At 39.8% G+C, this 13,428-nt stretch overlaps 1 protein-coding gene across 1 annotated transcript in view; it reads left to right on the top strand.

Moving 5' to 3' along the window:
- LOC103207585 (UDP-glucuronosyltransferase 3A2-like) overlaps window positions 1-13,219 on the top strand; it is a 24,082-nt gene extending 10,863 nt beyond the window's left edge. Inside the window, 5 exon segments of the mRNA XM_007953240.1 lie at window positions 5,485-5,620; window positions 5,984-6,515; window positions 9,382-9,613; window positions 11,065-11,284; window positions 12,943-13,219. Coding sequence (XP_007951431.1) covers window positions 5,485-5,620; window positions 5,984-6,515; window positions 9,382-9,613; window positions 11,065-11,284; window positions 12,943-13,219 — 1,397 coding nt within the window.
- The last annotated feature ends 209 nt before the right edge of the window (window positions 13,220-13,428 follow it).

The following is a 13,428-nucleotide window of genomic DNA, read 5'->3' as shown; positions in this document are numbered from 1 at the left end:
GTATGTTATCTATACAGGCAGGATACTGTGCTGTGTTCCTCTATTCACTAGTTGACAGCACTTATACACTGACAACCTGTCTCCTTTCCTATTGTCAGGCTCTCATATGTCCTTGCTGACCCTGGCAAACAGAGCCTGTTCTTAGGTCCTGTTTTCGTTCAGGTTTTTCCACTATTTGGTGCCTAATGCACTTCTGTATAGTTCCTTTCAAAGCTCAGGGCTCCAGGATTATCTTCTGTATCTCTGTCAATTGTTTTTTCTTTTCTTTGTTTAAGAGCATCTGTGTCACTTGTCTGCCTATCCTCCATTTTACTGGAAGTCTGACTCCTTTCTCTTTCACTTCAAATGCAAAGGAATAAGAAATTCTGTCCTCTTAGACAATACAAAGATAAAAAGCAACACCACTGGTGAGTGAGAAGTGGCCTCACTTCTTCTTTTCCCTGAAAAATTTCTATGTATTCATGAAGGTTCTGATCAAATGTTGCTATTTCCATAAAGCCTTCTTCATCACTCAAGCTGGTTGATCATATTCCAGCTTATCTAGTTTGATTGGAAACACTTTCTTGATACTTATCAAGATAAGTACTTGACACTTGATACCATCCTGGGTCATTAGTTATATTTTCAAATTATATGCCTAGTCTGTTTTCCCCAAATTTGATGATTTTGAGGACAGATGTAGGTAATGGGGTCTTCCTAATTTTTTTTTTTTTTTTGTCTATTTATTAATAATTTCCACTACTTGTCTGTCAGTTTCTCATACTGTGATGGCTTGCAGATTGCTGTGAGGCAATCTCACTGGTATTTCAAATACCAGCAGAGTCACCTAGGGTGGAAAGGTTTTAGCAGAGCTTCCAGAAGAACACAGACTTGGAAGAAGAATAGGACCATCTAGTTCTGAAAAAACTAGTTACTGAAAACCTTATGAATAACAGTGAAACCCTGTCTGATATATTATTGGAAAACTCTATGAATATTTGCAAAACATTATGTGATATAGTACCAGAAGATGAGTCCCTCAGATTCAAAGGCACTCAAGATACAGCTGGGGAAGAGGTGCCTCCCCAAAGTAGAGTCAACATTAATGACATGTATGTATGAGACCTTCATTTGCTGATGGGGCATAATTCAAAATTGGGAGAAACAGCTGCAAACATCCATTAATTATCAGAATTTGGAATGTATGAAGTATGAATCTAAGGAAATTGGAAGTAGTCAGAAATGATAGGGATTGCATAAAGATTGATATCCTAAGCATTAATGAGCTGAAATGGACTGGTTTTGCCCATTTTGAATTAGACAATTATACCATGTACCAAGCCTGGAATGATAAATTGAAGAAGAATGGCATTTCATTCATTGTCAAAAAGAAAGTTTCAAAATCTATCCTGAAGTACAATGCTGTCAGTGATAGGATAATATCCATAGACTTACAAGGAAGGCCAGTTGATATAACTATTATTCAAATTTATGAACTGGCCACTAAGCTAGAGATAAAGAAATGGAAGATTTTACAAAGTTCTGCAGTCTGAAATTGACCAAATATGTAATCAAAGTGTACTGATAATTATTGGTGATTGGAATGCAAAAGTTAGAAACAAAGAGGAATTATCAGTAGTTGGAAAATATGGCCTTGGTGATAGAAATGATGTGAGAGATCACATGATAGAATTTTGCAAGACCAATGACTTGTTCATTGAAAATATCTTCTTTCAACAACATAAATGGTGGCTATACACATGGACCTCCCCAGATGGAATACACAAGAATAAAATCAATTATATCTGTGGAAAGAGGTGATAAAAAGCTCAATATCATCAGTCAAAACAAGGCCAGGAGCAAACTGTGGAACAGACCATTAATTGCTCACTAGCAAATTTAAGTTGCCGCTAAAGATAATGAAAATAAGTCCACTAGAGCAAAAATATGATCTTGATTACATCCTACCTGAATTTACAGACCATCTGAAGAATAGATTTGATACATGGAAAACCAGTGACCGAAGACCAGGTGAGTTGTGTGAGGTGATATCATAAATATCATACTTGAAGAAAGTAAATGGTGATTAAAAAAAAAAAACGGGAAAAGAAGAAAAGACCAAAATGGATATTGGAAGAGACTCTGAAATTTGCTCTTGAATATAAAGTTACTAAAGTAAATGGAAGAAATGATGAAATAAAAGAGTTGAACAGAAGATTTCAAAGGGCAGCTCCAGAAGACAAAGTTAGGTATTATAGTGAAATGTGCAAAGTCCTGGTGTTAGGAAAACAAAAGGGAAGAGCATGCTTGGCATTTCTCAAGCTGAAAGTACTGAAGAAAGTATTCAAGCCTTGAGTTCCAATACTGAAGGATTTTATGGGTAAAATATTGAATGATGTATGAAGCATCAAAAGAAAATGGAAGAAATATACAAAGTCACTGGTCACTACCCATCTTCTTCAGGAGGTAACATATGATCAAGAACCAATGGTGTTGAAGGAATGAGTCCAAGCTGCACTGAAGGAAGTGATGAAAAACAAGGCTCCAGGAACTGATGGAATACCCACTGAGATTTTCAACAAATGGATGGGTGCTGGAGGTTCTTACTGTTGTTTATGCCAAGAAATTTGGAAGACAGCTACCTGACCAACTGACTAGAAGAGATTGACTGATGTTTGTGCCCATTCCAAGGAAAGGTGAACCCACAGAATGTGGAAATTATCTAATGATATCATTAATATCACATACAAGTAAAATTTTTCTGAAGATAATTCAAACAGTTGATAAGGAATTTCCAGAAACTCAAGTTGGATTCAGAAAAGGACAAGGAACAAGGAATATCATTGCTGATAGATGGATCTTGGCTCAAAGCAAAGAATACAAAAAAGATGTCTACCTGTGTTGTTTTATTGACTTATCAAAGGCATTTGACTGTGTAGATCATAATGAATTACAGCTAACATTGATAAAAATGGGAATTCCAGAACACTTAATTGTTCTCACGAGGAAACTGTACATAGACCAAGAGGCTGTTATTTGAACAGAACAAGAGGATACTCCGTGGTTAAAAATCAGGAAGGGTGTGAATCAGGGTTATATCCTTTCACCATACTTATTCAGTCTGTATGCTGAGAAAATAATCTGAGAAGTTGGACTATATGAAGAAGAATGAGGCAACAGGATTAGAGGAAGAATCATTAACAACCTGAGATATGTGGATGACACAACTTTGCTTGCTGGAAGTGAAGATGACTTGAAGCACTTACTGATGAAGATTAAAGACTACAGTTTTCAATATGGCTTACATGTCAATATAAAGAAAAAGAAAATCCTCCCAACCAGGCCAATAAGCAGCATCTTGTTAAACAGAGAATAGATTGAAGTTGTCAGGGATTTCATTTTACTTGGATCCACAGTCAACACCCATAGAAACAGCAGTCAGGAAATCAGATTTCTTATTGCACTGGGCAAATCTGCTGCAAAAGACCTCTCTAATATATTAAGAAACAAACATGTCACTTTGAAGTCTAAGGTGTGCCTGACCGAGCCATGATATTTTCAGTCACCTCATATGCACTTGAAAGCTGGACAATGAAGAAGAAGACTGAAGAAGAGTTGATGCTTTTGAATTCTGGTGTTGGTGAAGAATACTGAAAATATGAACTTCCTGAAGAACGAACAAAATCTGCCCTGGGAGAAGTGCAGCCACAATGCTCCTTGGAAGCAAGAATGGCCAGACTAATCCTGTGCTTTGGTCATATTGTCAGAGGGACTATTCCCTGGAGAAAGATATCATGCTTGGTAAAGTAGAGGGTCAGTAAAGAAAGGGAGTACCCTCAATGAGATGGATTGTCACAGTGGCCGCAATGATGGGTTCAAGCAGAGCAAGGATTGCGAGGATGGTGCGGGACTGGGCAGTATTTTCTTCTGGTGTACATAGGGTTGCTATGAGTCGGAGCTGACTTGACGTCATCTAACAACAATAACAACAACATTATTAATAATTTTAAATTTAACTGATGAATTATATTCTAGCAATTCATATTGAACTACTGAAATGATCTAAAATATTTGGCACTTATTCATTGTCATATGAAATTCAAATACAAAGCAGAGGACAGTTTTAGTTAACCACATACACTATAGGAAATGAAGTTCATCTTAAAGACAAGCATATGCTCATAAGTTCTTAGTCTCAGGGCCTTCCTCACTGGGCTGCCATGGTGTAGTGGTATACGGGTTGTAGGGTTGCCTGAGTATCAATTGTCTTACTTCTCTTTGCAGCCATGATATCCCTGGGCCTTCCTGAGCTCTAGTGCCTTTTACCTATGTCCATGGCATCCTTATCTGTTTATATCTGTGCTGTACAAACAGGATTATATTCTGTGCAGGCAATGATAAGCTTCGTATGTTCCATTCTTGCCATATTCTTTTAATGTATATTTTGAGAAATGTTTGTTTCTAGTTTTTAAATTAATTTTAGAATAAATTTCTAAAGCAAGCTATTTAATAATTGGGAATCCCTGGGTGGTGCAAATGATTAAGCACTGGCTAGTGGCATAGTGCCTCAGGTATTTGACTGCTAACTTGAAGGCTGGTGGTTCAAACTCACTAAACACTACTTGGAAGGAAGATTGGGCAATCTACTTCCACAGAGATACTGCCTCAGAAACCCAATGAGGGGTTGCTGTGAGTCAACTCTACTCGACTCGATGGCAGTGAGTTTGAGTTTTTTCTTTCTTTATTTTACTAACTGAAAGGTTTCTGGTTCAAATCCACCTAGAAATGCCTATGAAGATAGGAGCAATCTACTTCTGAAACAGCACAACTATTGAAAACCCTATGGAGTACAATTCTATTGTGAAGCACATGGGGTATACATAAGTCAGAACTGGTTTTTAACAATGAGAAATCATTGTAAGAAGATAGATCCCTGAAATGGTCCCATCAATAAAATTTTAAATTTGGTGTCAGTAGTTAAGACATAGCCTAAGGCACCTGACTGCTAACCAGAAGGTTGGAGGTTCAAACCCACCAGACTTATCTGAAGGAAAGTTGGGCTTTCTACTTCTGTAGTGATAACATCTCAGAAACTGAAGGAGAGGTTGCTATGAGTCAGATCTGACTCAACGTCAGTGAGTTTGGTGTTTTGGAGTTAAGCCATTGGGCTGCTAACTGAGAAGGTAGGTGGTTTGAATCCACCAGCTGCTCCACAGGAGGAACATGAGGCAATCTACTTCTGTAAAGATTTACAAACTTGGAAACATGATGGGTGGTCTCTAGGAGTTGGAACTGATTCAATGGCAGTGGGTTTAGTTTTTGGTGTAAAGCTATGGCATTACCTCCTCTAAATATCCCAGTCAGCACTGAACTGAAAAGACTAACAGTAGGCTTCACTACAAGGGTTTTTATTCATTCATTTTCAAATGGCTTAACTTCTGGGAATAGAAGGTGGAAATATTATTTTTAGTTGAGATTTTAAACTCTATTATTAACATCAAACAGTCCTCTGGGGAAGGCAAACTGTCAAATGCAGAATACATATTGATTTAAAAATAAGGACTATCATCAATATTCATGGGACTCTCTTCAAGACGAACAAAGCAATTCCCTGGGGAAACAAGACAGTCATTCATAAAAAGTCAGTATGTCAGTGAAGGCTAAGGAAAGCATCACAGAATTTATCAAGTAGAGAGAGATTTGTGAGGTCTGCTATGCTCAGAGATGACTTCTAGAGAAGAAGGCCCTCAATCTATTACTGAGAAATAGGATTTGGCTGAGAAGTGAAAAGGGGAGGGGAGGAACTGAACATGCTCTGGAGCAGAAACACCTAGACAAGAGTGATCAGAGTAGAGGATTTTTAGGAAACAGTGGTCAAATAATTATGTTGTTGCAAGATATGCTCTTGCTTAGCTGGAATATTTTCTTTGGGTCTCAAGACTCATTACGTATCCTGAAATCAACACATCTCACAAAAATTTATCATTTATTTTCTTTCTTACAGAGCAAACTTTGATAACATTTTACAATTCATGGGACAACTTGGGATTCAGTGCAGTCATTTGCTAAGAAGAAGGGATATCATGGATTCCTTAAAGAATGAGAACTTTGACCTGTTAATAGTGGAAAGTTTTGATTGTTATACTTTTCTGATTGCTGAGAAGCTTGAGAAACCATTTGTATCCTTTCTTCCTGCTTCATTTGGGTTTCAGGACTTAAGGCTACCCAGCCCCATGTCCTATGTTCCAGTAGTCTACTCCTTGCTAACTGACCGCATGGACTTCTGGGGACAAATGAAGAACCTTCTGATGTTCTTTGATTTTTCTAGGAAGCAATGGCAAATGTATTCTCAGTATGACAGCACCATCAAGGAGCATTTCCCAGAAGGCTCTAGACCAGTGTTTTCTCATCTTGTACAGAAAGCAGAGTTATGGTTTGTTAACTCTGACTTTGCTTTTGAATTTGCTCAGCCCCTGCTTCCTTCTACTGTTTATGTTGGAGGCTTAATGGCCAAGCCTGTTAAACCAATACCACAAGTAAGTAAAACCTTAGCACTCAATTTGGATTTCATGCAGAGGCCTTCAGTGCAGAGTTGGTGTCTCTCTTCTGCCAGTGGGAACCTACGATTGAAATAAGCAGGCAGGGGAGGCACATACGGGTACTGTCTACCCCTATGTCTCAGAGTTGTGCAAGTACCAGGTCAGCTCTGGGACTGAGGATGTTCTTCAGTCATGTGCCTTAAGCTCCTCTCTTTCCTTATCCTAGTCCTGGCCCTAATGGAATAAGCTATTTAGAAAGTTGATATTTTCCTTTATGTTTTTTATGATTACGTATAAAATGAATCATGGCAACTACATGTGTGCAGAGTTGAACTGCTTCTTAGGATTTTCAAGACTGTAACCTTTGAGAAGCAGATGCCAGGCCAGGCCTGGGCTGTCTTCTGAGGCACCTCTAGATGAGTTTGAAACACTAATCTTTCAATTAGTAATCCACTGTTTATTGCCACCCATTTTCACCCCGGGATTCCAAAGACTTTAAGGAAACCAACAACAAACAATAACATACAATAAATATGTAGTGAGAACCCATTATAAGCAAGAATTGTTAAGAAAATGACTTGCAGGAAACAGGCTGAACCTGGGGCAGGTCTGTGTGAAACTGACAGCAAGAGTTTTTGGTCTTGGTTAGGACATAAGCCCCATCAGTTGTGAAAGGCTTCCCGGCTGATTCTGATGGGCAACCTGGTGTCAGAATCCAGGCTATGGAAGTTTTCAAAATGGAGGAGAGCTGTCAGTTGGCTGTCTTTGTCTAGCAGCACTTTTATGGAAGTTTTCTTATGTCATCTCCTGGGACCTGGAGGGAGGTATGATGATCACCATTCTTACAAAGTAAGAGCCAGAGGCTCAGGTGGTGGGAGAGATTTGCCATTAGCATTCAGCTCAAAGGCCAGGAAAGGTGAAGTTTGGCCCTGGCTAGTTTCTATCCTTCCTCTAATGCCTTTACATAGAGTGAGCAGGAAGAGTTGAGGAGAGACACCAGGTGATGAGAACAAAGTCCTAAAGGGTGCAAGTAGAAGTGAGTTGGGCATTTTATGGAAGAATTGTTAAGAAGTTGAGTTATAGGAAACAGTAGATTCCCTGGTGACTCTGTCCAGACTGGAGTACTGGAATATTCAACTGCATAAATAAATTCAGGCCAAATCTAGGGGTATTACCTGGCATGAATGTTGGTCAGGGCTTGGTCCTGGGCCTGGGGGAGGGAATGGTTAAGTAGGAGAACAATGGGAATTAAAGGTAATAGTGGCTGTGAGATGCGATGCTTGTTTTTTATAATTTTTTCCTTCTCTGCATTTTTCAATTTTTATATAATCTTACATGGCTTTGGTCATTTTAAAAGGACAACAAATTGTCTTTGAGTGGTCCTCTGGGATGGTAGATCCCATAGTATTACGTTGAGTAGGGTCGTGTTCAGGCATGGCAGAGCTTGCCAGTAGGACAAGGCATTGGGAGCTGGGGGCAGCCAAAGAAATGAGAGATAGTTAATGTCCAAAGAAATATTAGAAAGTAAGAATTTACAAACCTGTGTTAAAGCTAAGATTTAGGGTCTAAATCTAGCTAAGATTTAAGATCACAACCTTTGCTGAAAAGTTCCTGGGGGACTGTCTCAGTTTTTAGTGCTATAGTAACAGAAATACCACAAGTGGGTTGCTTTAATGGAAAGAAGTTTGTTTTCTCACAATTTAGGAACCTAGAAGCCCAAAATCAGGGTGACAGCTCTGGGGCAGGTTCTCTCTTTCAGGTCTGGGAAAGGTCCTTGTCTCAGTTTCTCTACCATTTTTCTCTGAGTTCCTTGGATATCACCACATGCCACCTGTGTTTCCCCATTAATTCTCACTTTTCTCTATGCCCAATTTGCCCTTTTTATATATCAAAAGTGATTAGGTCCAAAATACGGCCTATGCTGATCCTCATAAATATAATGAAGAAAACCTTATTCCCAAAAAGGATTATATCCACAAGTATAAGAGTTAAGATTCCTCCATATACTTTTGTGTGGTTACATTCAATCCACAACAGAGACCAAAAAAAAAAAAAAAAATTACCATGCCCAAGTTGCATTGCACATGGACATCAGCACTCAGAAAAAATCTTCCTAAGTGTTTGTAAGGTGTACACATGGGTGTGAATATAGTGTCAACCTCAGTGACTGACAAATCATTGAATATTTGTGCAAAACATGCTAAATTGCACACTGAATGAAGAACCTTAGCCAATTTTGCCTCTACTTCTTATGTTGGAGATCTTCTCCAGCTTCTCCACTCAGCTCAGTTCCCCCCGTTGGGTCGGGACTTCCCCCTGTTGGGTCGGGACTTCCCAGCTACCACATTTGTCCTAGCCCTGGAAAACTCCCAGATGATCATGTCTCCCTTGATCAAATTGGGTGGAGGTTTGGAGGATGATCCTGATGCTGGACTCATGGTTTTTCAATGAAGAAGGATGTTCCCCTATGTCATTTCCCTGTTCCGTAAATTACTGTTGTATATGAGAGTTAGATACAGAACTGGTAGTGCTGTATTTTGTTATGAGGATCTCATGTGTCTATTGATGTGGCTAGTAATCTAAAAGCCTTATTCACGTCATCCTCATCTGTGATTATTTAATATACGTATCTTGGAAAAATATGCTCTAAGGTCTTAGAATAATTAACTTCAGACCATCCACACGTTGGGCATAGAAGCAGTACAGAGGGTGCTGAGTTGTTGCAGGGTCTACGAGAATAGTTTTTTAAAAATGAAGTCACTGAGGGAAGGGTGTGTTTAGTAAATAGCCTACCTTTCACTTGAACTCTTTGTTATCATAAATAACTTCATTCCCCTCCTTTTCTGTTGTTCCTTATACTCAGGACCTTGAGAGCTTCATAGCCAAGTTTGGAGAGTCTGATTTTATCTTTGTGTCCCTGGGCTTCATGTTAAATTTCTATAAAAACCAAGAGCTTCTCAAGGAGATGAACAATGCCTTTGCTCATCTTCCTCAAGGAGTAATATGGAAATATAAGTGTTCACATTGGCCCAAAGATGTGCAATTGGCAGCAAATGTGAAAATTGTGGACTGGCTTCCTTAGAGTGACCTCCTGGGCAAGGCCTTCCCAGATCTGCTTCTTTTTTTCCATTTACATGTCTTTATGGTTCATCAGGTCTGTGATCTCTCCTTGTCCATTCCCAGCAGCACAAGAAGGAAGCAGATGGTAGCCTATGGCAGGGATTCAGAGGGTGGGAGAGGAACAACCTGCCGGAGCCTTGTGAATCAGGCTGTGCTTTCAATGAGAGTAGATGCCCAAGCAGCTACCTCCTCTTCATTCCTTTCTTTTCCATGCCCAGTGTTCTCACCCAAAAATGATATTCTTTGTTAGGTTCCTTGACTCCAGTGCATTTGCACTGAGCAAGGTCACTCAGATAGTATCCATGACAACTTGTGACCTCCATGAATAGAACACATGGAGGACACACACATACATACATACATAGACACACATTATCCTTATATAACTAAGGACGTGAAAAGCTCATACTTTCACCATGTTGATGCCAACAATGTCTTTTAGATACACCATAACACTTGATTTCTGAGATAAGAAAACTCATCACTGATTTTTTTTGATTCTACCAAAAGACCAAAGCCATAGAGTTTGCTCATAGAGTTCTCTAAGATCAGATCACTAAGCACCAAAGGTTTTGTGGTTTTTTTTTTTTTTTTTTTCTTTCTTTTCTCTGTGTCCAGTGCTTTTCCTTGGACACCATCACTGACATACGTACTGGCTGGATCAAAGCTCATAATTAAAATTAAAAACATGTTCCTGATCCCACTGTCACAAAGGTGTTTCATAGTGGGTCATGTGGGACTAATGACCCCTATTTTCAGAGTTCACAAGAAAGTTTTGATGTACATTGCAGTTGAGAGGTGCAGGTTGGGATGATGTCTTCATTATCACTAATCATTTTAGTATCATCTCAATAAGGATGTGATAGAAAGGTAGGGACTATATGTACTATGGTGTGTGTGTGGGGGCTATTCCCTGATTTCTGAGGCTTCTCATATAATTGAAGAGAAAACTCATGGAAACTCTAAAGATGACAATGCAGTGTAAGTTTTCTCAATGACACATGAATTGTGATGTCAATTAATACATTAGAATTCAGAGAAGAGCAAAATAATTGGGCAGTGGGGAAGATGAAGTGAGGGCAAAGAGGTAGTGAACAAATAGAGATTAGAGAAGGAAAGAGGAGACAGGGAGAAGAGAAAGATGGATGCATGATGTATGTATGTATGGAAGGATGTATGTATGTGTGGCTGGATATATAGCACCTTCTCTGAAGCTTTCTCTGGGATCTCAATGGTTTTTTTGAAAGGGGTTGACCCTCTGTATAGAGATCAGACTTAGAATCTTGAATCTTGGAACATGCACGCTTGGGGTATCTCAAACAAATTCAGTGTAATTACAATGGCTCCAGCAACAGCTTGAGATCCCCTTGACATTTTGTGCTGCTTTTGGTGCACATTCTCAAATGTCCTGTTTTCTTTGAAACAGCTCACCCCAGCATCCATCTTTTTGTCACCCATGGCGGGCAGAATAGCATAATGGAGGCCATCCAACATGGTGTGCCCATGGTGGGGATTCCACTCTTTGGAGACCAGCCTGAAAACTTAGTGCGAGTAGAAGCCAAAAACTTTGGTGTTGCTATCCAGTTAAAGCAGCTCAAGGAAGAGACTTTTGCTCTTAAGATGAAACAAGTCATAGAAAACAAGAGGTATGCAGCTCTCTGGGCATGTGGTCACTTAGGTCAAAGGAAGCATTGCCCTATATATCAAAGACACTGTGTGGGTCTCCTTTATAATAAAGGTGAAGTATCCCAGGCAATGAATAATAATAAACAAGTATGCTAACATCTGACTTGTTTCCTCTGAAGCAAGCCTAGAGGAATTTAGGTTAGAGGCTGAGCATAATTTTTTATCTTAAAGAGTGTTGGGGACACAAACATTACACAGAAGTACTTGCATCTCTGATATCAGATAGATCTTGATAAAGGTTTTAGGCATTTGGCATCCTTAAAATTATATTCCACTGAGGCAGGATTTTGCCTTTGTGCTCCCCCAATACATCAAGATCTTCTCCACATCAGGGTCTTTGCCCATGCTGTTCTCTAGAACATTCCTTCCCTTCTCTTCCCTTGGGTGGCTCTTACATGACATTCTGGTCCATCTTCAACATTACCATCTCAGAGAGTCCTTCTCTGCCCACCAAAGCTAGTCTCCTCTCTCACTCACCTCAATTATGTTATTTCCTTCTTAACATACATCAGGCTCTGTAATTGTCCTGTTTGCTTATATTTTTATTTCTTGTCAGTCTCCCATACTAGATAGTCAGCTCCATGAGGATAGCAAGGTGTGTCTCATGCAATCCATGGTATTCCCAGGCTGCAGTGCAAGGCATGCCATAGAGTGTGGGACTAATGATTTCTGTTATGTGATTGTAAAGAAGGGCCAGGTGACCTTCGTGGTAACTGGCTATCCAGCACAATGACCTTACTATGAAGGACTGAATTCCCCTAACAGAACTTCAAGGGCACTAACTCTCAATCACACCTCAGTGCTTAATGAGACTTCTTTGCATATAAGAGACACTAAAAATTGTTTTGTTGCATGATTGTAAGATAACTGTATAGCAAGGAGATTTTAACCTGAAGTATTCTGTTAACCCTGGGGATTTTTAATATATTTGTTATGTCATGTGTTGTAAATATTTATTTTTTGAAGAATGGGTAGGTGGCTTTCACTGGCTTCTCAAAGTCCTGAGATCTTAAGAGATCAAGAACCTCTGACCCTTGCTTAGAGCTCATTCTAGTCTGGAGTCATCCCCAGACATTTTGCAACAGTAGGATTGTCTCTACAATTTTTGTGGACTGGTGCATATGAAAACATGGTACCCTAGTTAAAAATGTGTTAGGAATTTCAAGATGGAAAATGCAGACAATAAATCAAGTACCTGGTAGTTCTAAGTGCATGGCCCTTGTGGTACTGCACAATCTTTATGCCCTTGAAGCCACCCTGTCTACTTGATGCTGTGGTTGTGTAGGAGAATGCAGTGTCTTTTTGATAGCCTGTCACCAAGAAGGTGTTTAATATATATTATAATACCATAACTCCATCATAAGTTATTATCCCATAGTCCATCATTAACTTCCTTGGGGATAAGGATTAGTTCAATAAATGTACAGTATTTCAATATTTTATCTCCTTTAGCATCTTGTGTGCATCTTTATACATAAATTTGCTTATTGAATTTTGGAAAGGACCCTGCAAGATAGACATGGCCAGATCAACAACTCTTCTTTGAAACTCCCTCTTTTGTACATCTTAAAGAAAAAGTTCATCTCCTGAGTAATGCTTCCTCTATATCTGCCAACAGGTACAAGTCTGCAGCCATGGCCGCTAGTGTGATCAGGCGCTCCTACCCTCTGAACCCCTCCCAGTGGCTGGTGGGCTGGATTGACCACATCCTCCAGACATGTGGTGGAGCACACCTCAAGCCCTATGCCTTCCAGCAGCTCTGGTATGAGCAGTACCTGCTTGATGTCTTCTTGTTCCTGCTGATGGTCACTCTAGGTTCCATATGGCTCTGTGGCAGGCTGCTATGCATGGTGGCCAGGTGTCTGTGTGGATCCAGGAAGGTGAAACAGATGTGATGGACAATTCTAGGCTGGGTGTGTTGGGGATTCCCTGGTTCTTGGGTGGCTTCCACCAGCACAGGCCACCCATGGTGTTCTCCCATCTCCTCCACTTGGTGACAGTACTGCCATTTGCTTCTCACTGTTCTCTTCCTCTGTTCCTAAATCTTTACTCAGCACTCTAAGGCTTCTGAACTGGTTCCTGTGTGAATTGGGAATCCTCACTG

Source organism: Orycteropus afer, unplaced genomic scaffold, assembly GCF_000298275.1.
Source record: "Orycteropus afer afer isolate SDZICR_OR568_19922 unplaced genomic scaffold, OryAfe1.0 scaffold00378, whole genome shotgun sequence".
Taxonomy (NCBI): Eukaryota; Metazoa; Chordata; class Mammalia; order Tubulidentata; family Orycteropodidae; genus Orycteropus; species Orycteropus afer.
The sequence above is the reverse complement of the archived record's forward strand: the minus strand, read 5'-3'. Positions and strand labels throughout refer to the sequence as shown.